The sequence below is a fragment of the Scyliorhinus torazame genome, chromosome 10, assembly GCF_047496885.1.
Source record: "Scyliorhinus torazame isolate Kashiwa2021f chromosome 10, sScyTor2.1, whole genome shotgun sequence".
Lineage (NCBI taxonomy): Eukaryota > Metazoa > Chordata > Chondrichthyes > Carcharhiniformes > Scyliorhinidae > Scyliorhinus > Scyliorhinus torazame.
The window spans coordinates 43,875,335-43,901,678 of NC_092716.1; the positions used below are offsets into that span (position 1 = coordinate 43,875,335).

General features: G+C 41.3%; 1 protein-coding gene across 6 annotated transcripts in view; it reads right to left on the minus strand.

The window, feature by feature from the left end:
• Nucleotides 1-26,344, minus strand: part of ankrd11 (ankyrin repeat domain 11) — a 252,452-nt gene that overhangs the window by 41,791 nt on the left and 184,317 nt on the right. For all 6 annotated transcript variants that reach the window (XM_072518040.1, XM_072518041.1, XM_072518042.1 and 3 more), the window contains 4 exons: nucleotides 17,536-17,736; nucleotides 12,378-12,520; nucleotides 9,371-9,518; nucleotides 2,154-8,779 (listed from right to left, as the gene is read on the minus strand). In XM_072518040.1, the coding sequence (XP_072374141.1) occupies nucleotides 2,154-8,779; nucleotides 9,371-9,518; nucleotides 12,378-12,520; nucleotides 17,536-17,736 (7,118 nt within the window). The remainder of the gene's footprint in view (nucleotides 1-2,153; nucleotides 8,780-9,370; nucleotides 9,519-12,377; nucleotides 12,521-17,535; nucleotides 17,737-26,344) is intronic.

Consider the following 26,344-nt stretch of genomic DNA (forward strand, 5'->3'; position numbering starts at 1 on the left):
CATTTCCCTTTTAATAGACGGATCCATAGCCAGAGGTCATAGATTTAAGGTAAGGGGCAAGAGATATATTACAGATTTTAGCAAAAGCCGTTTCACCCAAAGGGTGGTAGGAATCTGGAACTCACTGGCTGAAAGGGTGGTGGAGACAGGAACCCTCGCAACATTGAAGAAGCGTTCAGTGAGCACTTGAAATGCCATGGCATGCAAGGCTACGGACCAAGTGCTGGAAAATGGGATTCGGATAGGTGCTTGATGTTCAGCGTGGACACGATGGGCTCTTTCTGTGCTATAAAACTCTACAACTCTGTTACATGCTGCTTATACTGTTGGGTACGCAAGTAGTCCGGTGTTGTAGCTTCACTCACCTTTAGGTAAGCCTGGTGTTGCTCTGGCATGCCCTGGCAACCAGGGTTGATTCCCGGCTCAGTGACAATGGTAGAGTGGGGGATATGTCGGGTCATTTGGTTCCCAACTGTGATTGGGTACAATTCTGCAATTGGGTACCAGCTGCTGCTGGTGACCCATAGCACCTCACAAATGCACAGTTTTGAGTTGCTAGATATGTTCAAAGTCTATCTCATTTAGCATGGCGGTAGTACAACACAACACAATGGAGGGTACACTCAATGTGAAGATGGGACTTTGTTTCTACATGGACTGTGCGGTCACACCTATCAATGCTATCATGGACAGATACATCTGCAGCAGTAGGTTGCTGAGAATGAGGTTTAGTATGTTTTTCACTGTTGTTGGTCCTCTCACCACCTACCACAGTCCAAATCTAATAGCAATGTCGTTTCGGACCTGGCTAGCTCGGTCTGTGGGGGTACTACCAAGCCACTCTTGAAGTCCTCCAACCAGAATACATTCTGTGCCCCAGTGCTTTTTCCAAGTGGTGGTGGTGAACATCAGGTATAGTAATTCACAAGCCAAAGGGGGATGGTATATGGTAATCAGCAAGTTTGACCTGGTGCCATGAGACTTCATGGTGTCCACAACCAATGTTCAGGACTCCCAGCGCAATTCCCTCCCAACTGTACAAGAGTGTGCCGCTGGTGGGGCAAGACATACGCAGGATTGGTGATGAGTACGGTATAATCCATGAGCGTCTGGCTGTTGCTTGACTAGTCTGAGAGGCAGCTCTCCCAATATTGGCATAAGTCCCCACATGTTAGTGAAGAGAACTTTGCAGGATCGACAAGGTTGGGTTTGCCGCTGTCGTTTCCGGTGCCAAGGTCCATGCTGGGTGGTCAGTCAGGTTTCAGTCTTGTTTTCTTTGAAGCAGTTAAAGACAACTGAGTGGCATGCTAGGCATTCAAGACCACTTTGAGGGCATTCAAGAGTCAACCACATTGCTGTGGGTCTGAAGTCATGTGTAGGCCAGACAAGGCAAAGGTAGGTAGATGTCCTTCCCGAAACAATATTAATGAACCTGTTGGGTTTTACAACAATCGGCAATGGTTTCACGATCATTAGATTCCAAATGCGTTATTCAGTTTAAATTCCATTTTCTGCCATGGTGGGATTTAAACCTGCGCTCCCAGAGGATTATCCTAGGTCTTTGAATTACTAGTCTAGCGACAATGCCGCTATGCCACCGCCTCCCCAATACAAAACATAATAAAAATGGAAAAGGTTGATGATCGTCACTCATGTTTGTTACTCACTTGACTGGTTAAGCCATAAATGATGAAAATCCTTTGTTAAAATAAGTTAGTGCACTGCTAGAATATTTAAAAGCCAATGCTTAGGTTTCCTGCATAGTTTGTAATATGTAGTTTGTAATAAGATGTTATATATGGAAAGATGATACCAGACAAGGTAATAACCAAAATTAACTTCAGTTTTAGATAACATATTGACTAAAACAAATCACTGCTATTGATAGATGGTGTTTTGAAGAACTAGATTTATAACTTCCACACAAAATGTCACATTTAAAATGCAGATTGCCATTGGATAAGATTGTGATAATTGAGAACTGTGATGCCCTCCAACCTAGAATAGCTCATTGATATTCATAAATTGGCTAACACAGAGATTGATTACTTAGGCAAGCTACTCGCCACCCATGGAACAGTACCCCAGCAAGAGTAGGAAGGAAAAAAATTGGAGAGAAAATACTTTAAGAACAGATTGAGGTTTCCACTTACCACTGGGATATGGAGTTTGCTGAGTGGCTTTCCATCTAGCAAATAGGAACCAGTATATGTGACATATTCAGCATAGCATTGAGGTGCTTGCGGTATAATACAGCACAGTATTTTACGCTTTTCTTCAATCTTTTTACGAATTTGAAGGTACTCAAAGTAGGGGTTTGAACGGTCACTATGATATGGTTCAATCTCATCTAGTTTAATTGCATCAACAATAGCAGCCAAAGTTTGTTGGATTATTTCTCGAGTTTGCAGGGCTGAGGGATTGAGAATTATCGGTTGATGATTTGTACGAGGGATTTTTCGCTTGCGTGGATGCTGTGCCTGTGCATCATCCTCATCCCCGACTCGCCCTTTTGCTTTTCCTAATTGAGCTGGAACAGTATCCTTCTCCAAAGGTGAAGCATTGTTTTGCTTGCTTTGATTAGCCAGCATTTGTGCTCGGTTCCTTGTGATTCGTTGAGGAATCTCTTCTGCTTTGGTTGGCTTTGCTATCTCAATTACTGGTTTGATTGTTGCCTCCGTAGCTTCAGGTACGTTGGAAATGGTGCCATTTGCCAAACAACAGGGGGCAACATCCACAGTTTTATCTTCAAATTCTGTATCTGATTCTGTAGGTAGCACTGAAAGCAGGCGAATATTAGTTTCTCCATTATTTTCAGCTTTTACTGGGGATTGTTCTACTGTTACATTACTGATGCTATCCTCAATTTTATCCTCTATTTGTGTCGGCTCCATCTTTAGAATCTCACTAATAGCTTCATGTTCGTCTCCTGATGATGCACAAGGATAATCTATAACTTCAGTATGAGTATTCACAGCTGCAGAATCATTAGTGTCATGTATCTTCGCAATTTCTCCTGTTTCGGGGGTTGGCATTTCAATGACTGGGTCTTCTTTGTCTTGTAATGGCAGCACTGGAAGTGAAAATGGCCCCAGATCAAGATCATCTATGGAATTTGGAAAAGGATCATTCCATAAAGGTTCTTCCTGGTCTTCAGAAATAATATTCTGCTGTAGCCGAGCACATTTTTCGGATTTTATTAGTTCCTGCTGGTTTTCCGCAGCTAGGTTTTGCATTTCTGGGGGCACATTATTAGAGCATTTATCAGGAAGTGGTTCGCTGGAATCAAATGGTGAATGTGTTCTAATTGGAGACATATAAGGGATAGCATCGTCTAAAGCTGCTGACTCTTCCCTTTGGTCCACTCTTGCCATATCACCTCTGTCTCTCTCTTGCCCCGAGTCAAAGGTGGACATTGGGCACTGGATAGGGGAGCCTGGAAAAGGAGAGGAAATAGAGGAAACAAATGGCATCACTGCAGTATGCATGGTTTCTGATGGACAAAGGGGCTTGGATGGTTCACAAAGAGATGTTGGAGGTGGCTTCAGCTGCAACTCAGAACACATTGACCAATTCACTGAATGCTCCAAAGAATTATCCATGGGGCTCAAACTTATTTGTTCGCCTGGTCTGTGTGAAGATGGAAAGCTTAGTTTATTCTGGACTGAATCATGAGCAGCAAATGGGTCTACAGATGGATGCAGAAGACTGGTATTTAAAGCTGAATTAGGAGAAGTCAAAGAAATATTTGGCTGCTGTTCCGAAGAATCTAATGGCAAACTAAAATCAGTAACTAAACTATCTAGAGACTGCTCCAGTGGATCAAATTTGTTCAATGGCAAAGATTTTGTCTGCAAATGATTAAGTAGACTTTCAGGTGAAGGGTTAAGATTTTCAGCAAATGACTTGGCCATTCTAGAATGAGACTGTTCCAACTGTGGCGAGGCAATCTCGTACTCGGGTGAAACATATGATGGTGACAAGCCAGAGAACCCCTCAGGGTTCACCTCCATTGGCTGAGGAACAGAAGCATCATAATCTGCTGATGCTGGCACACTCTGTTGCCTATAGAATTTCTCAGAATTAATGTCAAATTCTTTGTCTAATGGTCTCCTGGAATCCATCGACACTGATCGATAGAGAACAGGAACAGTGCTAGTTGGATTCTCTTGAATGCTAGTGGAGACATTTATATATCTATCAAAAAAGGAAGGAGAGCAAGCATTCATGGATATTGTGGACATGGTCACTAAGCTCTGGGACTCTATTCCTTCAAACAGATCAGTAAAATCTTCATTCACACAGTTAGGCATGTGGGGCGCAGGCGACAAATCCTCATAACTTGAACAAGAAACCATCGGAGTCAGTTTTGTTGCGCCTGTGGGCCTATCTTGGTCAGATCTTGGGGAAACAGGCAAATTCTCTTTCAGCCCAGGAGTGGAAATACAATCTTCTGTTTCGAGCCCAGAAGCTGGCTGAACCTTTGTATCTGGTGACGTGATTTGACTTGTTCCTGGATCTCTAAAGTTTTTGTCTCTTTGTTGAGAGTCAATTGAACCCACTTTTTTTGTTGACAGATCACAGTTCTTCCTACGTATTTCTTCTGAACTTCTGAATTTTTCCCTCAACTTGGGATCTCCTGAGCGGTGTCTCAGCTTCTCTTTCAGTTTCATTCTTTCTTTATGCCTTTTGTGACGTTCTTCAATTTCTAGATCTTTTTGGCTCAGCATACGCTCAAAGCTGGTCATCATCAGGTCTCCATCAACTAAAAGCTTTTCCTTAGGCTTGCTGTCCTTACGGGAAACTTCTTTTGGCTGGTTTAATTTATCATTTTCATTCATTCTAATCTTAAAGGGTTCATTTTTGTCCTTTTCTGCTCCATCTTTGATTTTTTCCTTTTGCTTAATTTCACTATATTTGAAACTATCATCTTTTGTTTTTTCTTTATTCCCACCTGACTCTCTAACTATGAGAGAGTCCTTTCTTTGTTCTTCTTTTGAATGTTTGAAGACCACTGTCAATTCTCCATGTTTTTCCTTCTGCTTTTCTTTGTCATCTTTTGATTTGTCTTTATGCTTGTCTTTCTTCTTTTTGTCTTTATCCCTCTCCTTGATGCCGATGTAAGTATTTGGAACTTTTTCTATTTTTTTAGACAATTCCTTTTCAGGCTCACTCTTATCTTTCTTTTCACTTAAGAAAGCATCCCCACTTCTGTCTAGCACATCTTCTTTCTCAGCTTTCATGAAATCACTTATAAAATCACAATCCAATATCAAGGTTTCTCGGTCAAATGGTGGACCTTCTCTTTTGCTAGTAGCTTCTTTGAATTCCTCTGATTTATCCCGTTTCTCTCTCTTTATTTTATCTTTCTCTTGATTTTTTTTGGACGATGATGAAGACGATGAATGTCTGTTTCTCTCCTTTTCTTTAATTTTTTCATGTGAGCACAAAATAGAAAGAGAATCCTTTAATTTTTCATCTCCAATATCTTGACCAACATTCAAAACATCATTTAAACCACACATTGTGGAATCGTGTGCTCTTTCTGTAAAGCTGTCTGATGAAATTTCACTGTCCTTGTCATTGGAATCCTCTTTAAATTCACTGAAGGTTGTATCTTGCTGCTTTTCTGGGTATTTCTTTTCCTCTTCCATATTATTTCCTTTTGAGAGCTTTCTTTCTTTTAATAAAAGATCTTTGTCAGTTTTCTCCTTGGCCTTAACTTTCAACTTTTCATCACTGGAGTATTGTTTTTCTGTCTTTTCTGGAAGTTTTGATTTGACTTTTTTTTCCAGGCTTGAATCTGTTGACACTCTGTCCTTTCTTTCCTTAAATTTATCAACTAGTTCTTTGTCTTTTTTTTCTTTTTGTCGTTCAAACAAACCTTTTTCTCTTTTGTCTTTCACACAGTCTGTTAATATTTTATCTTTTTTCTTATCTTTCAATTCTTTATCTTTCTGCTTCCCTGCTGAATGTTGTTTGTCAACTGAGTACTTTCGGTGTTTGTCAGGCGAAACCATCTCCTTTTCTGGCTTTATCGTTTCTTTTTCAAGCAGTGAGTCACTTCTGCACATCTCATTACTTCCAAGTTCACAATAGCCTACCTCATCACTACTTTCATCGGTGAAGATGTCATTTGCTATGCTGTGCCAGCTCTTTTCTTTTCCTAGTTCACTGTCAGTTCCTTTTTGTTTATCTGATTTTTCTTTCTCCTTTCTTTCTGCAAGATCTTTATCCTTTACTGTATGTTTTTCCATTACATTTTTCTCTCTCTTCTCTTTATTTAGTTCTGACGACATTTTCCTCTCCTTCTCTCGGCTGAAGAGATCCCTGTTCTTTTCCTTTTGTTCTCTTTTGTCTTTGCAACTACCCGACTCACTGTGCAGCTTTTCCTCATCAGTATCTTTGTCTTTTAAGAATTTATCAATCATGCTTTTCTCAATTTTCTCCTTTTCAATCTCTAATGAAACTTTCTCCTTAGACCTTTCTTTGAGTTTTTCAAGTTTTATTTTGTCCTTCTTTTCGGTTCCATCCTTTTTGTCCTTCTCTTTCCCTGAAAAATGTCTCTCCCTGGTTTCCAATGGTCTTCCATTGGAATCACTTTCAGGCTTCTCTTTGAAGAAACACTCACTCCCAAATTCTCTTGAATCACTTTTGGAAACATCTTCTGGTTTTCCTTTAAAGTATTTCCTGTCCTTGTTGTATTCAGGAATGGTGTCTTTGTATTCATTAACGCTTTCAAAGGCATCTTTATCTTTTCGATCCTTAATACTTTCAGTAGAATCTTTTCTTTTTTTCTCTTTTTCCAGAGGACATGCCTGTCCTGACTTATGTTTAGCAGATTGGTCCTTTCTTTTCTCTGCATTTTTATCTACATGATCGCGATCTTTTTTTCTCACGTTGTCTTTATCAAGGTGTTTTTCATTTAGTTCTTGCTTCTCTTTTAATTTAGATACTTTTTTCTTTTCCTGACATTCTTCTTTCATAGTTTCAACAACCAGTTTCCCCACTGCACCATCTTTGTGTTCCTTAAAGTCTTTAATTGGAATACTCCAATTATCTTCTTCTTTTAAATCAAAGAAAGAAGAATCAGAAGACAAATCTGAAAACCATTGATCGTCATGATCAGACACACTAAACCTATCGTCATTGTCTAGAAATTGACTCCTGGTTTTCAGGTCCTCATAATCAGACTCCTCTTTGAGTGTCTTTTCTTTCTTTAGTTTTTCCTTGTCATTTTTAAGACTTCTATCTTTATCTGGTTTTGGATGTTTGTCACCTTTTGAACATTTGTCCTTCGCCTTTTTTTTCTTATCATCTTTATGGATTTTAAGTTTTTCTTCTTTAGAAGCTTTCTCTTTCTCTTTAAAGGATTTCTCTTTATCAACTTTAGACATTTTGTCTTTCTCCCCTTTTACAGATTTGCCGTTATCTTTGGAGGAGTCTTTGAGTTTCTTTATTAACTTTTCTTCTTTAAAAGCCTTCCCCATATCATCTTTAAGTAACCAGTCTTTTTCGTCAGATTTGACTTTTAAAAGTTTTTCTTCCTTTTTCAATTGTTCTTTGTCATGTCTAACTCCTTTTATTCTGTCAATTGAAAGGTTTTCATTTTCTGGACTTAAAGATTTGTCTGCTTTTTGCTTAGACTCCTCCATATCTAAACTCTCAGCTTTTGAGCCTGCCAGAATATTCTGTGATCGCCCTTTCTCCTTGTCTTTAGTTTTGTGCTTGTGTTTCACTTTATGCTTTTTAACAACTTTGCCCTGCTTATCAAACTTCCGAACTATTCCATCAGTGTTCAAAATCTTTAAGATATCTTCTGTCATTTTCTTTTCCGTAACATCTCCATCGATGAGATTTTTCTTTTTATGGTCTTTTGTCTCTTTCACTTGTTTAATAGACTCTAAACTTGAATCTTCTGAAGTATAGTCGGATTCACTTGTCAATCGTGTTCTCACAGACTCTGACAAAGAGCTTATATCAGACCAGACTGGCGACATGTTTGATTTCCAACTATCAGTTCGCCACGGTTTAGAGTGTTGTTCTGCAAGACTGGGAATCTGCTTTGATGACACAAAGCTCCCTTGCGAGGAAGAACAGGATGCAGATAATGAAGAGAACATTGCTGATTCTTTCAGGCTCATATAAGAGTCCTTCATACCAACTCCACTCTGTATACAACCTTTATCCTCCTCCTCACTTTCTGAGTCATCACTTTCTGTTGCAGATGAATTGAATTGGCTGCCATCCTTACTCGATCTGACTTCCTGGTTTTTCACCTCTCTTTTCCATTTTTTTTTCACTTTTGTTTTTTCCTTTTGCTGCTTTTTTACGAGTGACTCTTTTTGTTTAGAACTTGCATTGGGCAGACTGGAGTTCACTGAAGGCCTGCTAAGAGGAGGAGAGATGCATATTAATCTATCCTCCTCATCTGAACTGTTGGTGTCGGATAAAATACGTCGTGGAGTTTTCTTTGGCGTTAGAAGAGAATTTTTAGAATAAGTTTTTGTCTCCAATTTAGGAATAGAAATGCAACTGTTCGTTTTTACGTCCTTTCTATAATCTTTTTTCAGCAAATGCTTGTCGTCAACAGGTGGTATTCTATCTTCTTCATCATCCTCATCAAATTCATACTCATCCTTGACTGGTGTTACTGTTTTAGATAATCCTTGTCGCTTGATTTTGTGCCTTAGGCCCTTCTCAAACTCAGAGTCTGTGTTGTTCCCATCAATTGAACTAGAAGGCGCAACTGAGGGAACATCTTCATCTTCTGAAGTTTCTATGTGGCAATAAAAGACATATGTTAATAAATATAAACATGTAAGCAAATAATTTTACAGCATCATTTTAAAAAGCTTTACAAAAGAGCGATGCGTAATCTTTGAATTGTTTTGTACACTGGTCTTATGTTGAGGTTTCTTCGTCCTCTGTACATCCATAACATGCCACATGCATGCTTATTTTCAGAGCAAAGATTTTTGAGAAAAACAATTTAAATAATTTTTAACTTTGAGGACAAATATAGGTTGTCTATCAATGGGTGCACAAAACTGTTATAGTTATAACTGTTCATTGTACTTTTGTGCAACTAAAGAAAATTCTGCATCTGTGCTACATTAAATATTGATACATTTTCTTCAGGGCCTTTTTATTAAAAAAGGACCAAATCTATATTAAACTGGAATATGCCAATTTAGTCTCTAATGAAATTAACAATACTAGGTAAATTGTAAATCCCAGTACGAAGATGTTAATTTGCAATTTGAACTTTTGATAACAGGCCAGTTTGCGGTTGATTACTGAACCACAGGTACTGTGAATTACAATCAAGTGACAAATAAAATAGTTGTATTCATCATGCTAGTTTCACCTGTTGAGCTCTCATCACTGGAGCTGCAGGAACTCTTTCCCAGTAACAAGTTCACCATGGTGGGGGAATTGGCAACTTTGAGTGGCGTCTCTCCTTTTCTGTTACTCTGGTGAGGATTTCCACCATATCTCAACAGCAACTTCACTACCTGTGAAAAATAAGTTAATAATCTAACAAACACTTGACTCCAAGAATGTATATATTTTCTGTTGGGAGTTGATGGGTTGTAATTGCTTAAGTGAAAATAGAAGCCTATATCCCATACGGTCTAATGATAATTATGTACTCTAAATTTTAAATATACGCATGGTTCAATAAAGTCATTATTATGCACTTTGCTTTATGTTGAATTAAACAATGTGCATTAGAAAAGGTTGCTTTCAGAAATTCTAGTGCAATAAACGTATACAGTTTCTCTTTGAAGAATATATGAAACCAACATTCTGATTGAAAATGTCAGTCAAGATTGACTTAAGACACAAACAGATGCATCAACCAATTGCTGCCACCCTTTCAGCATATAAATTAAAAACATTTATCCACTGCCGTTTATGTTTTGCACATCAGTGTTGTGGCTCAAGTAGCATGGAAACTTGGATCAAATGCCAACAATTCATTCAGGATAATATACTGAGAGTTGAGAATAGTCTAGTGGCATTAAAAACATTCTCTGGTCTGAACCATCCTATCTCCAATTTTTTTGCCAATTTTAAACTAGCTGACAAACATCCCCATAACTCTTCAAAATCATACATCAGAGATTTACAGTACAAATACACAACAGCTTGCATTGAAAAGTAGCAAATGTGGCTTCAAAGGCATCAAAGCTAATAACCAAGATGTTAGGTTCTTCCAAAACAAATTCCATAGCTAGTTTCAAATTTGGGTGAAATGCAGTTGAATTCTTGTTGCAAACAAAGAAATATGATTTATTTTTCAGAGCCAAAGGTTAAATTAAGTACATACTATCAAGTAAATGGTAATGTAACTCATCGATTCACGGAATCCACATATCTTTTACAACAAAACCTATCGGTCTGGATATCAATCAAGAAACTCTTGAAACTGATCACACAGTGAAACAAGTTAGTTGAAGAGGGTCGGTTAGCAACAACTTGAAGCAAATACCAACCAGTAATATTCTGACAGCAAGTGTGAAACAGTTTTTCTTTTACTTATTCATCGGATGTAGGTGTTGCTGGCAAGTCCACTCCTGGTTGCCCATTCCTAATTGCCCTCAAAGTGAGTTGCCTTCTGGTGCTGCTATAGTCTATGCTGTGTTGGTAACACCCATAATGCTGTTTCATCAGGAGTTTCAGAAATTTGGCCCAGCGATGAAGAACAGTGATATGCTTTCAAGTTAGGATGGTGTACAACTTGGAGAGGAGCTTGCAGGTGGTGGGCGATTCCATATGCCTCTGCCGAAAATTTTCAAGGCGATTGAGGTCACAAGTTTGGGATATACAATTGAAGAAGCCTTAGCGAGTTGCTGTGGTGCCAATCAACTGCTCTCCTTTGTCTTTTTTTAAATTCATTGATGAGATGTGGGTGCCACTGGCCAGGCCAACATTTATTGCCCATCCTTGGATGGCATTGCCTTCTTGCTCGTTATTAGAACAGACAATACGATAGTAAAATGAGCTGAATTAATGAGGCCCTTCAAACCTGCTCAACCATTCAATACAATAGTGTCTGATTCTCTATCTCAACACCATGCTCTCACGCTTTCCCCATATCTTGACACCTTTTAGAGTCCAGAAATTTCTTTCTTAATTAAAAAGAGGTCAGGGGTTATGGGGAGAAGGCAGGAGAATGAGGATGAGAAACATATCAGCCATGATTGAACGATGGAGCAGACTCGATCTGCCGAATGGTCTAATTCTACTCCTATGTCTTATGGTCTTAAATATATATATTTTTAAATTTAGAGCATCCATTTATTTATTTTTCCAATTAAGGGGCAATTTAGCGTGGCCAATCCATCTAACCTGCACATCTTTGGGTTGTAGGGGTGAAACCCAGGCAGACACGGGGAGAATGTGCAAACTCCACTCGGACAGTGACCAAGGGCCAGGATTCAAACCTGGGTCCTCAGCGCCGTAGGCAGCAGTGCTAACCACTGTGCCACGTGCCACCCTTTGTGGTCTTAAATATATTCAGTGACTATGCAAGTAACATACATTGCATCTCCTTTGTTGAACTCGGCAAGAAAATCTTTGAGCATAATTTCTCAATGTTATGAAAGGAAATATCTATGCATTTTTTAATGCTAAAAGAGGATATTGACATAGAGACTTTTACAAACTCAAACCTCAAAGTGCTTTATAGCCAATTAAATTCTCTAAAATGTAGTTGTTGTTGCAATGTAGAAACAGTATTAAGATAATTACTAAATAATCTGTTTGAGTGATATTAATTGAGGGATAGATATTAGCCAAGAACACTGGGGGAATGTCCATGTTCTTTTACATTCACCTCAGTGGCAGAAGGATTTAACAGCTCACCTGAAAGATGGCATCTATGATTGGGCCAAACTGCACCAGCCCCATCCCTGTATGTCAGTCTGGACTTTTGTGCTTATGTTTCTGCAATGAACCTTGAATCCACAACTTTCTGAATCAGAGGTGAGAGTGCTACCATGAGACACGGCTGATATATTGCTTTGTGTTCCATTAATGTGACTTGGGAGATGACATTTAGGTTCATACCTGATGTGAAATAGTGAACAGGGAGAGTATTTGGGGTCCTATTGGAAGGTCACAATATGCCATAATTGGACCTTGAAAAACAAAGTCACCTGGTGGGCACCTTTTATTGTAGGAATAAATGATGGAAATGCATATAATATAGAAAACTTCCAGTGAAAAATGCAAAGAATTCTGCTGGGAAACACCATCCTTTCTAGAGCTGGAATTACTACAATCAGGTGTTCTTTGTGAACAACTGATGCATTTCTCAAATTCAAAGAGCAAAGCTTTAAACACAAGAACCATCAACTTGAACAGACCTTGCGGTGACCATTATTAGCTGCATCATGGAGCGGTGTGTCATCATCCAAGCCTTTTGTATTGACTTCAGCACCTGCTGCCAGGAGTTGCTTAGCAACATCATAGTAACCTCTATTACATGCTTCATGCAGTGCAGTCCATCCTGAAAATACAGTAGAATCAAAACCAACTCTTCAATATCCCAATTACAATTGTTAATTTATTCACCAACTCAACACATATTATAATGGCAGTTGTAGCATTCATGTATTTTTAACAATATATTTTTGTTTTGTTAAACAGTTCTCTCCAATCTCAACAACATGCAACTATCAATAGATTTGATTTCCAGCTTCTCGAAATTTAGCCAGTAAAACAAAGGCAACAGTTTGGAAGCAGAGCAGTAGAATACTTGCCCCAAATGAGGGTGCTGGAAACACATGATCAAAATTAAAAGCGCAGTTTGAGTTGTTGAACACCGTGATGAGTAACACTGTGCTCTTTGAGAATCTAAAGGTAGTTCTGCACAAGCAAAGTTCAACACAAGCTCAAGGAACAGCACCTGACCTATTAGGCATTTAAAGCCGTCTGAATTCAATGCTGAGTTCAACAATGTCAATCGGAAAGCTCTGCTCCCATTTTGTTTCCCATTTCTTTTCTTAAAAAAAAAAATATTTTTTATTCTCCTTTTTCACATTTTCTCCCAAATTTACACTCACCAACAACAAACAATAATCAGTAACAAATATGTCAATCCCCATATCAATAACAACGATCCCATCCTCCCACCAAACATTTAGCTTGCATGTTCACATAAACAAATGACAAAAAGGAATCAGGAATCACCCATAGTCACCATCAACACACCGCCCCAACCCCCCGCCTCCCCCTCCCCCCCCCGCAACTAATGTTCGATGTTATCCAGTTCTTGAAAGATGAATAAAGCACATGAATTGTAGAACCCCTCCATCCTTCCCCTCAGTTCAAACTTCACCTCGCAAGAGTCAAGAATTCCAACAAGTCCCCCTGCCACGCAGGGCACAGGGTGGAGAGGTTGCTCTCCATCCCATCAGGATCCGTCTTCGGGTGATGAAAGAGGCGAAGGCTACATCTGCCTCCGCACCCGTTCCCAACCCTGGCCGGTCCGACACCCCAAATATGGCCACCCAGGGGCCCGGGTCCAGTTTCACGTGCACCACTTTAGAAATGACCCTAAAAACCTCCTTCCAGTAATCCTCTAGCTTTGGACAGGACCAAAACATATGAACGTGATTAGCCCCCCCCCCCCCCCCCCCCCCCGCCCGCAACATTCACACATATCTTCTACGCCTTCAAAGAATCGGCTCATCCTCGCCCTCGTGAGGTGTGCTCTGTATACCAACTTCAGCTGTATCAGCCCCAACCTCGAGTACGAGGTGGAGACATTCACTCTCCGGAGCACCTCACATCAGAACCCCTCCTCCATATCCCCTCCCATCTCTTCCTCCCACTTTGCTTTGATCCCTTCCAGTGGTGCCTTCTCCTCTTCCAAAATAGCTCCGTAAACCGCTGACACTACCCCCTTCTCCAACCGCCCTGTCGTCAGCACCTCCTCCAGCAATGTGGAGGCCGGCTCCACCAGGAAACTCTATCTCCTTTCTGGCAAAATCTCGAACCTGTGTGTATCTAAACATTTCCCCCTGCTCCAGCCAATACTTCGCTTCCAGCTCCTTCAGCCTTCCCTCAATCTCTCTGAAAAAAGCCTTTGGCAGGAAAATCGGCAGGCATTGAAAAATAAACAGAAATCGCGGCAGCACGTTCATCTTAACCGTCTGTACCCAACCCGCCAGTGACAGAGGGAGACCATCCCACCTTGCCAGATCAGCTTTCACTCTCCCCACCAACTTCGAAATGTTGTACCTGCAGAGCCCCCCACCCCCCCTACTCCCGGGTGACCTGCACCCCCAGGTACCTAAAGTGAGTCCCTGCCCTACGGAATGGCAGCCCTCCCAACCCCGACCAAGACACCACAAAATACTCACTCGTCCAAATTTAGTTTGCACTCCGAGAAAGACCCGAACACTCGAAGCAGCTCCAATATTCCCCCTATCGACACACTCAGTTCCGACACGTATAACAGCAAATCATCAGCATACAAGGACACCCTATGCTCTATCCGCCCCCCCCCCCCGCACTATCGCACTATTCCTTTCCATACCCCCAAACTTCTTAATGCGATGGCCAACGGCTCAATCGCGAGTGCAAACAGCAGGGGGGACATAGGACATCCCTGCCTAGTTGCACGGTGGAGAGAAAAGTATCTCATTTCTTTGTGGTTTAGGCTTTAGTCTCATAGTTTTTCACTTTTTGCATTTGGATAGTAGCTGTTCATTATTCTGTCATTCACATCTCTGGACACATTTTGCGTTTCTTTACTTGCACCTTGTCACATACTTTTCCTTTTATTCATTTTCCCACCTACACCCCACTTGCTTAAAACTTTTATATCTCCAACTTTTTTAGAAAGTTCACAGATATCAAGGGTGGCACAGTGGTTAGCATTTCTGCCTCACAGCTCCAGTGAACCCGGGTTGAATTCCGGCCTCGGGTGACTGCTTGTGTGGAATTTGCACTTTCTTCCAGTCTGCGTGGGTTTCCTCCCACAGTCCAAAGATGTGCAGGTTAGGTGGATTGGTCATGTTAAATTGCCCCTTAATGGCCAAAACGTTAGGTGGAGTTACTGGGTTACGGAGATAGATGGAGATTTGCGCTTAAGTAGGCTGCTCTTTCCAAGGCCCGGTGCAGACTCAATGGGCCAAATGGCTTTATTCTGCACTGTAGGATTCTATGAAACACACTGCTCTTTCATCACAGATGCTGCCTATCCCGCTGAGTAATTCCAGTGTTGTTTTTATATTCCAAATGCAGTTTTTTTTTTTAAATTTAGAGTACGCAATTCATTTTTTCCAATTAAGGGGCAATTTAGCGTGGCCAATCCACCTACCCTGCACATCTTTGGGTTGTGGGGAAACCCACGCAAACACGGGAAGTGTGTGCATACTCCACACGGACAGTGACCCAGAGCCGGGATTGAACCTGGGACCTCGGTGCCGTGAGGCCGCAGTGCTAACCCACTGCGCCACCGTGCTGCCCCCCCAATTGTAGTTCTTTCCCAAACTGTACATATTGTCACTGATGATTCCCTCTAGCCAACAGAATTGTAAAATTAATTCCTGACAGTAATATTTGTCAAGAGCTCATCTGATAAAAAGCATGTTTACAAGATGCGGTTATGATGTAGTACCATACATACAAATTTGCAGTGTGTCGCCTGCTTATCAGTTAAAATCTAAAGGATGGCATTTTTTTTTTGAAAAGGGATTCAATATTTGCTCCATAGATTATTCTATTGCACATCCACTAAAATGTTCCACTTATATTAATTCTGAACCAACAAATCATTGGCCAAGAAGCAATTATCTCCAACTGTTATCTCAGCAGCAGAAATAAATCAATAGCCAAGACTAAAATAAAAGCAAATTACTGCAGATGCTGAATTCTGAAATAAACACAGAAAATTTGGGCAATCTCAGCAGGTCTGACTGCATCTGTGGAGAAGGGAGCTAACAGTTTGAGTCTGGATGACTCTTTGTCAAAGCTGGAGAGAACTGGAAATAGGGTCAGATTTATACTGTTGTGGGGGGGACTTGGAGTGGTGGGGCTGGTTAGGGGGCCAGCAATAGGTGGACATTGACAACGGTGTCATGGACAGAAAGACAAAAGGAATGTAAATGGGGGTGCTTAAGGCTAAGAAGAATGTTGATAGAGGTACAGAAAGAGATTAGAATGAGTGAATGGCAGAACAAAGGTGAGCAGTGTGTCATGGGGCAACTAGGAACAGGGAATAGATGACCCGAAGGGTGGGGGAGATAGGGCAATGGTGAGGGAAAAAACAGATCAATGGAAGAAATGAAAATAAATTGATAGAAATAAAAATGGGCTGAGGATGGAGGAGAGAGTTCACAGTCCGAAGTTGTTGAACTCAATGTTAAGTCCGGAAAGCTGTAACATGTCTAATCAGAAGAAGAATCATAGAATCAACAGTGCAGAAGGTGGCCATTCAGCCCATCGAGTCTGCACCGCCCGTGGAAAGGGCACCCTAATTAAGTCCACACCTCCACCCTATCCCAATAACCCTGTCACCCCACCTAACCTTTTTTGGACACTAAGGGCAATTTAACATGGCTAATCCACCTAACCTGCACATCTTTGGACAGTGGGAGGAAGCGGGAGCACCCGGAGGAAGCCCACGCAGACACAGGGAGAAAGTGCAGACTCCTGACAGACAGTGACCCAAGCTGGGAAATCAAACCTGGGACACTGGAGCTGTGAAGCAACTGTGCTAACCACTGTGCTTCCGTGCCACCCTAGGCAATGAGGTGCTGTTCCAATCGCCAAGACTGTTTGGCATTGCAGAATCCGAATGGTTACAACACAGAAAGAAGCCATTTTGCCCATCATTTTTGGACCAGCTTTCTGTATTCGGCTCATCTCACGCCCCGGCCTTTCCCTGTAGCCCTGCAGTTTTTAATCCCCTTCAGGTTTTTATCCAATGTCCCCATTAAAATCATGAAAAATCCGCTTTCACCACACTCTCTAGACAATCCAGATTGTAAACACCTCCTGCATGAAAAGTTGCTTCTGATGTCACCTCCCAATCACACTAAATGCATGTCCTCCGTTCCTCACTCCTCTGTGAATGGGTATAGTCGCTTTACATCCATTCCATCCAGAACCCTCATGATTCCAAAAACCTCCATCAAATCTCCTCCCAACCCTGTCCAAGGTCAACAAGTCTATCGTCTCTCCCACCCACTCCAAGTATATCCACAGAATTCAAGTGTCTCACCCCTGAATCCTCCCTAAAGTCTTTTCATGCACCTAAAGTTCCATTCCTAGAATTGGATGCAATACTCCAATTGAGGCGAAACCAATGTTTTATTAAAGTAAAGGGATAATAGTCATAGTTGATTCAATAGAATGCATTTGTCATCCCTGTCTGCAATTTTCTCTGTGCTGTTTACAAATATAGGCGTGATAAGCAGATAGCTAAATTCCTGCATTGCTAATTTGGTGTGCACCATTTTATTTACAGTAATTTTTCCAAAAAACTAATTACCCATTTGATAGTCACACTACCTGCAAAGTCTTTGACATTTACATCTGCACCTTCACTAATGAGTTCTTTTATCCGCCGTGCATCTCCCCGGATGGCAGCTCTGTGAAGTCGGGTCTCTCCACGCTCATTTCTTTTATTTACTTTGTCTTTGGTTTTGGAGGCAGAACTTGGTGTTCTCTTTTGTCCAAGAGTCGACTGCGAAGGATGCTTTGGTGTACGATCTGTGCAAAACGTAAGTTTTTGGTTATCTGTAGACTAGTTATATTGAGTGTTAAAAAACATTTTTAATTCTTTAGATAACAATGATGAAAAATGTGGTTGTCCATTTCAGTCCTGTGAAAGTATCTGCAATCCCTTGGGTTGTAAAATGTATCGTGCTTCCCTGGATGCTTTGCTTAGCTACGTTTAATCCTGATGTGAGAGGTGCAGAACAACAAAGTCAACCATCAACTACAATATTACAGGCAATCTGTCTTCTATTTGTGTCAGAAATGTTTGTACGGATCAGGGTGAGCCGGAGCATTGATGGTTTTGCAATCTAGTGGGCAGGTGCCTGAAGAGTGGAAAGCATTTACCACATTAGCTAGCATTGGTGTAGAGTAAAAAGATTGGATGGTAAGGATTTAGTGGGAATGGGATCAAAGGAACAGGGGGTAGCTTCATAGATAAGATAAACACTGGAGGTGATGGCAGATATGAGTGCAAGTACGAGGGTGGAAGAGAAATGAAAGAGTTGAATTCCACATTTCAATAGAAGATGACAGAGCAATAAAGTAACCAAGTATTTGATGAGAGAATTGAAAGCGTGATGCAACTGAGCCAAAGGAATAAACAACGGGTGTCAAAAGAATAAAAGGAGACTGAAGTAATGGGATGCCCACATTGCAGACAAGATACCATGGAGCCAGCCTGCGGAGTCCATTACATTTTGCTTTCCAAGATCTTTGATGTGTTAACAGTTGTGCGTTACTCCAAACATTTTGTTGCAATGCTGATGTTCAATTATCTGTTTTTATTTATGAAATGATCTGGAAACATAACTTCATGACTTAACAGAATATAACTCATGTCAACCCAAAGTAATAACCTGGACAGCAGTTGCTCATGGAAAATGTTTCAAGTACATCCCTTGATCAAGTGCTAATTTAGAGCAGGTGTTGGGTAGAAGGAAGGAAGTGGAGGGAGAAAATTGAGTATGCTAAAATTCGGAACTGCAGCAAGTGTAGCAAACATTTAGATGGCTCTCTTCGGAAATTTGGAGACATGGAAATAATCTTGAAAAATTATCAATGGAAGATCACTTACAAACCAAAGGACATTTCACCCTACTGAAACTGAAGTATTAGTCATTCTATTCCCCCGTTGGGAAAAACTGAGCATCATGCAGAAGCTTACCGTGTACAAGTACCATTTTGCAATCAGTGGATGTAGGTCATGATTTCATTTTGTAATTAACAATGATTTTGACAATGACATGTCAGAAAGCAAATGAGTGCATGCTTGCAGAATGATTTTGGATCTAATCCTAGCCGGAATGCAGTAAGAGGCGATAATGTAATGGCAATATCACTCAACTAGTAATACAGCATCTTGGGCTAATGCTCTGGGGTATTTGGGTTCAAATCGCACCAATTGGTGGAATTTAAATTCAATTAATAAAATCTGGATTTGAAAACTAATAATAAAAATAAATAACCTTTATTGTCACAAGTAGGCTTACATTAACACTGCAACAAAGTTACTATGAAAAGCCCCTAGTCGCCACATTCCGGCACCTGGTCGGGTACAGAGGAAAAATTCAGAATTCTCAGCTTGTACGGGAATTGAACCAGCGCTACTGACCATGTTCTGCATCACAAACCAGCTGTCTAGCCTACCGAGCTAAACCAGCCCCTAGTGTCAGTACTGGTAACTATGAAACTACCATTGATTGTAAAATTCCGCCTGGTTCCCCACTGTCCTTTAGAGAAGGAGGTATGCCATCCCTACTTGGTCTGGCCTCATGTGATTCAAGTCTAGACTCTTAACTGTTCTCTGAAATGGCCTGGCAAATTACTCAGCTCAAGGGCAATAACAAATGCTGGCTTGGCCAGCGATGTCCACATCCCATGAAATAATTTTTACCAGGAGTTAAAAAATAGGCTCGTCTTCGGGAAATGACAATTTCCTCATGCCATAAATACAAAGCTTTAACCTACCGCAGCTGGAGGAATAAAAGTCAGAGGTGTTAGCTAGAGTACAGATGCCATGCAGGTTAGTGAAACAAGAATCTGCATGTGATGAATGAATGAACAAATGGTAAATAACATTTTTGAATGGAAATAAGAATACAGTAAGAAGAACAGAGTGAGTGAGGCAAAGGATAAAGAATAATCAGACACACAGGCAGGGCAGAAGGGCATGAAATGTCATAAGAGAGGGATTAACAACACCAATTGTGTTTATTTTACTGAAAGAGGTCACAAAAAAAACATTACAATGAAAAAAAGGGAGGCAGTAGGTTCATGTGCGGCAACTGATCCAGCTCTACCCTGCTGCCTCGTACATGAACCCAAAAGTCATTTAATTCTTAAATTGTATATCTGATTCCAAGATCTGGATGAATCAGATGGAAGTCGGCAAAACTCTGGTCAGCTCTCGAGTCTCTGGAATTCTCGAAGTAGTTTCTCTCACCTTGCAATGAAGAAAGGGAGACAGTGGACATTGAATATAGGCAAGAGGAGAGGTAGTCAAAGGCTAAGATCAAATACAGACGAAAAGAGATTTGAGGAAGATATTCAAATAGAGTGAGAATGGTAGAACCTCCTATATCATGAAATGGGATGACGCCCTATATTAGGATACCCAAGTCCATGAGGGTCTTCAGCCACAGGCACTTCCTCTTCGCAAGATTCAGACTGTCACAGGTACCACCATGCAACCTGTTTGATTCGTTGAACACTGCACTGAAAAGCTAAGGAAGGTTGTGGACTTTGAGAAGAGTTGAGGTACAAAAGGCCCTCACAGGAGAGCTTGCCATAGCCAGGACCAAGCTGCTCCAGTTAATCTCTGATGCGTTTGATCACAAAGAAAAAGATAACACTAATCTAGCCAAGTACTGCCTTCCTGTTAAGCTTCCTCCCAATCATCAGCACTGCGATGGTAGAAATCAGCAATGGCGGGCGGCACGTGGCGCAGTGGTTAGCACTGGGGCTGCTGCGCTGAGGACCTGGGTTCAAATCCCGGTCCTGGATCACTGTCCGTGTGGAGTTTGCACTTTCTCCCGTGTCTGCATGGATTTCACCCCCACAACCCAAAGATGTGCAGGTAGGTGGATTGGTCATGCTAAATTGCCCCTCAATTGGAAAAAAAATAATTGGGTACTCTAAAGTAAAAAAGTAAATAGATTGCAGAGAACATGAGCTATATTAAAAAAAAGGAAATCAGCAATGGCATCGAGCAACACCTGTTCACAGGTGTCATGCGAACTCAGCAAAGTGGACTTCCTTCAAATACATGACCTTTTGCATACGTACTGCAAGCGAAATGTTTTCTAATTCATTCCGGGGTAAAGCCAGCAATTATTGCCCATCCCGAATACTCTTAACAAGGTGGTGGTGATCAGCTTTCTCTCTTTCAACTGAATTCCATTTCAGGCGGCAATTAAGAGTCAACCTCACTGCTGTTTATCTGGAGATACATATGGACAAGACCGGGTAATGATGGCCATTTTTTCCCCCTGAAGGGCATTAGTTACCAATGGGCTTCCACAATACTCCATTGTGTTGTGTGGTACAATCACCATGCTAAATGAGATAGATGTCAAACAGATCTAGCAACTCAAATCTGAGCATCTATGAGGTGCCGTGAGTATTCGGAACTGAATTGTATGCAACCACAATCTGTAACCTCAAGGCCTGGCATGTCCCCCATTTTACCGTTACCACCAAGCCAAATGATAAACTCTGCTGCAATGAAGAGTGCAGGACGACATGCCAGAAGCATCACCATGCATAGCTAAAAATGAGGCATCAACCTGGTGAAGCTACAACACAGGTCTAATTGCTTGTCAAACAGTAAAAGCAGCATAGACAGAGCTAAGCGATTCTGCAACCAATGGATCAGATTGAAGCTCTGCAGCCCTACTACATCCAGTAGTGAATGGTGGTGGACAATTAAACAACTCACTGGAGGAGGCCCCACAAATACCCCCATCCTCAATGATGGGGAAACCAGCACGGCAGTATAAAAAAAGACACGGTTCAAGCATTTGCAACAATCATTTAAGTGCAAGTGGATGAAGCATCTTGGCTGCCTCCGGATCACAGATGCCAGTCTTTTGTCAATTCCATTCACTCCTCGTGACATTAGGAAACGACTGAAGATACTGAAACGGCTATGGGCCTTGACAACATTCTGGCAATGGTACTGAAGACTTGCATTCCAGAACAAGCCCAGGTCTTTAGCTAAACTGTTCCAGTAAAGCTATAACACATCTATCCGGCAATATGCAAACTGCCCAGGTTTGTGCTGATAACAAAAGGCTGGACAAATCCAACCCTGCCAATACTACCCTATCAGTCAACTCAATCATCAGCAAAATGGTGGAAAGAGGGTTGATGACCGTGCTATCAAGCGACAGTTACTCAGCAATAACCTGTGCAGACACTCAGTTTGGATTCTGTCATGAGAATGTCACTTTACTTTTGCTAGCGTGAGGGCATTGGAGGAGAAATTCAGGTTGCCCCCAGAGAATACCTTTAGGTACCTGCAAGTCCGTGCTTTCTTGAAGAAGCAGGTGGTGGAATTTCCACTGCTACCTCCCCGCAGGATACAGGACAGGGTGGTCTTGGGCATGTGGGTAGGAAACGGAATGGTATCAGGCATATACCAGGAGCTGCAGGAGGCGGAGGAGACCTCGGCGGAGGAGCTGAAGGGCAAGTGGGAGCAGGAGCTGGGTGAGGAGCTGGATGAGGGCCTGTGGGCGGATGCCCTGGGCAGGGTCAATTCCTCCTTATCTTGTGCCAGGCTTAGTTTGATTCAGTTTAAGGTGGTACACCGGGAGCACATGACAGCGGCAAGAATGAGCAAGTTCTTTGGGGTGGAGGACAGATGTGTGAGGTGTTCAGGGAGCCCAGCAAATCATGTCCATATGTTTTGGGCCTGCCTGGCACTTAAAAGGATTCTGGCAAGGTTTTCAAAGGCTATGTCCAAGGTCTTGGACACTCAGGTAAAGCAGAGTCTGGGGATAGCGATATTTGGGGTGTCAGTCGATCCGGGAGTGCTGAAGCCGAAAGAGGCCGGGGTCCTGGCCTTTGCCTCCTTGGTAGCCCGGAGACGGCTCTTGTTAATGTGGAGGGATCCTAACCCCCAAGTCTGGAGACTTGGGTCAGTGACATGGCTGGGTTTCTAGGTTTGGAGAGGATAAAGTTTGCCTTGAGAGGGTCCTTGCTGGGGTTCTCCAGGCGGTGGCAACCATTCCTTGACTTTCTCGCGGATCGTTAAGTGAGGAGGTCAGCAGCAGCAGCAAACCGAAGGGGGTGGGGGGAACAAAACTGTATGGGTTGCGGCTAGATTTTTCTTGTAAATTGTACTTATCCCACGTTCTTTTGTTAAGTTGTTAATTCTTTTTTTTTGTTGCCTTTTAGTAGTGGTTTTGTAGAAATTCTGTAAATTTTGAATAAAAACATGTTTAAAAAAAAGACAATGTCGATTTAAGAAATGTTTGGCTGCTCATGTTACTGCAGTGATGTCAGAGTCTGGGTGGAGCTGAGCTCAGTTTCTGCTTTTTAGTTTCACTTTGAGAAAAGCTTGCGTGTGTCTGTCTTTTTGGTTTCGTTTTTCAGTGTGTTGCAACTGAAGTCAGCCAAAGCAGCTGTATGGTTGAGCTTTCTGCCATGAAGGACTATCGCTTGGTCATTTGGTGAATTCAGAAATGTAAATATTTTCAGTATTGAATGTAAACCCCGATGTACTTCTGTTTAAAGGTTGTTAAGTCTTTTGGATGTTAAAAGGACAGCTTAAAGGATTACTTAGTGTTGTATTCTTTGGGGGGTGTATTTGATTTACTGGTTGCTAAGATGTTCACTTTGTTTTAGAAAGGTTAACTTGAGTTCATAGAATAAACATTGTTTTGCTTGAAAAAATACTTTTCATTTCTGCTGTACCTCACCTGTAGAGTGGGCCTTGTGCTCCCCATACCACAATCTATTAAAAGTTGTGGGTCAGGTGAACTCAATGATACACTTTGGGGGTCTCTAAGCCGTGACCCATAACAATTGGGGGCTCGAGGGGGATAAAAGTCTATCTATTGGATTGGCTTAGTGAACTTAAATACAGCGAGGGGTGAGCATATTGTGGTATTTTTCAGGTGTGGTATTTTAGTTTAAGTGGGGAGTGTGTTGTGGACAATGGCTCTTTCAGAGGCTCAGAAGTTTTTGGGGTGTAGACTGTCACACGCAGTACCTTACGGACAGAGACTAAAAGCAGACTGTTAGATTTGGCAAGAACATTGCAGTTAACATTACCTGACAAAATGCGAAAAGATGAGGTAATTATGGCGGTGGTTGAGTATTTACAATTGCCTGAGATACAGTCTGACTCATTAGAAATGGCAAAGATCCAGTTGCAAATTAAACAAATGGAACATGAGAAAGAATTAAAGCAGCTTGAATACGAAAGAGGGGAAAATGAAAAAGAAAGAGAGAGAACAAAGAAAGGGAGAGAGAAGAAAGGAGGAAAGAAAGAATAGCCCTACCAGAACAAAAAGAAAAAGGGAGATACAGATCAGGGAAAAAGATAAAGAGAGAGAGTTTGAACTTCAGAAAATGGCCATGAAACATGACAGTCAGTTAAAATTGGCAGACGTAAAGGGAAACGTACAGTTGGATGATAGTGAGGAAGAGCATCATAGTCGAAGGCGTGGTGGGGATCTATTTAAATATGTCCAAGCATTGCCAAGGTTTCACGAGAAGGAGGTAGAAGCCTTTTTCATTTCATTTGAGAAGGTAGCTAAACAAATGAAATGGCCACAGGACATGTGGGTATCACTGATTCAAACAAAGCTGGTAGGTAGGGCTAGTGAAGTGTTTGCATCACTACCGGAGGAGGTATCTGGGATGTATGAGGAGGTGAGAAAATCCATCTTCGGTGCATATGAACTAGTGCCTGAAGCTTACAAAGGTTTAGAAATGTAAGGAAAGAATTTGGTCAAACATACATGAAGTTTGAAAGGCTCAAACAGAGTAATTTTGATAGGTGGATAAGGGTTTTGAAAATAGAAAATAGAAGCGCTCAGAGAAATTATACTTTTGGAGGAGATTAAAAATTCAATTCTTGATGTAGTGAGAACTCGTGTGGAAGAGCAGACGGTTAAAACTGCGAGATTAGCAGCAGAAATGGCAGATGATTATGAATTAGTTCATAAATCAAAGCTTGGTTTCCGACATCAGTTTCAGCCTGTGAGGGATAGAAACTGGGGATATGAGAAATACTCAAGTGGTAATGGTAAAGGTGATCTGATGGGAGATAATAAGGAGAGTGTACCTCAGATTAAAACTGAAATCCAGGAGGATGGAAAAGAAATGAAAAGTTTCAAATGTTTTCACTGTAATAAACTAGGCCATGTAAAGTCACAGTGTTAGTGGTTGAAGAAAAGCACTGGGAAGGCTGATGTGGTAAAACAGGATAAGACAGTAGGATTTGTTAGAGTGGTAAAGGAAAGCCCAAGGGAAGCGAAGGAGGTATAAAAGATTGTACAGACTGTTCAAGAGGTGATTGATAAGAAGGTGCCAGATGTCTTTAAACAATTTACATGTGTGGGTAAAGTTTACTCATGTGTATCAGGAGGAGCAAGTAAAGAAGTCACAATTTTAAGAGATACAGGGACTAGTCAATCTTTAATGGTAAGAGATGAGGAGTTATGTAGGTTGGGAAGAATGTTGCCAGAAAAGGTGGCAATATGTGGAATTCAGGGTGAGAGGAGCAGCGTTCCATTATATAAGGTAAGGTTGGAAAGTCCAGTGAAGAGTGGTGAAGTGGTAGTCGGAGTAATAGAGAAACTATCTTGTCCAGGAATACAGTTCATCTTGGGTAATTAAATACCTGGATCGCAAGTGGGAGTGATGCCGATTGTGGTTGATAAGCCAGTGGAAAATCAGACAACTGAAGTGTTGAAGGACGAATATCCTGGGATATTTCCGGATTGTGTAGTAACAAGGTCGCAAAGTCACAGGTTAAGACAAGAGGAGAAATCAAAGAGTGAAGATGAAGTTGAAGTGCAATTATCAGAAATGATTTTTGATCAGATGATTGAAAAAGAACAACAGGTGGAGGATGAGGCAGATATTTTTAGTTAAAGAAAATTGGCAGAGTTATAACAGAAAGATATAAAAATAAAACGGATATATCAGAAAGCATATACGGAAGAGGAATCTGAGTGTACACCAGAGTGTTATTTCCGTAAAAGTGATGTCTTGATGAGAAAATGGAGACCATTACATATGCAGGCGGATGAAAAGTGGGAAGAAGTTCATCAAGTAGTATAGCCGGTAGGGTACAGAAAGAAGGTGTTGCGAGTTGCACATGAGGTACCAGTGGGAGGTCATTTGGGGATAAGGAAAACTCAAGCTAAAATCCAGAAACATTTTTATTGGCCTGGACTACATAAAGATGTAGTTTTGTCAATCATGTCACACATGTCAAGTGATAGGGAAACCTCAAGCAGTGATAAAACCATCACCCTTAATACGCATTCCAGCATTTGAGGAATCTTTTACAAGGGTCCTAATTGATTGCGTAGGACCGCTTCCTAAAACAAAAAGTGGGAATCAATATCTTTTGACTATTATG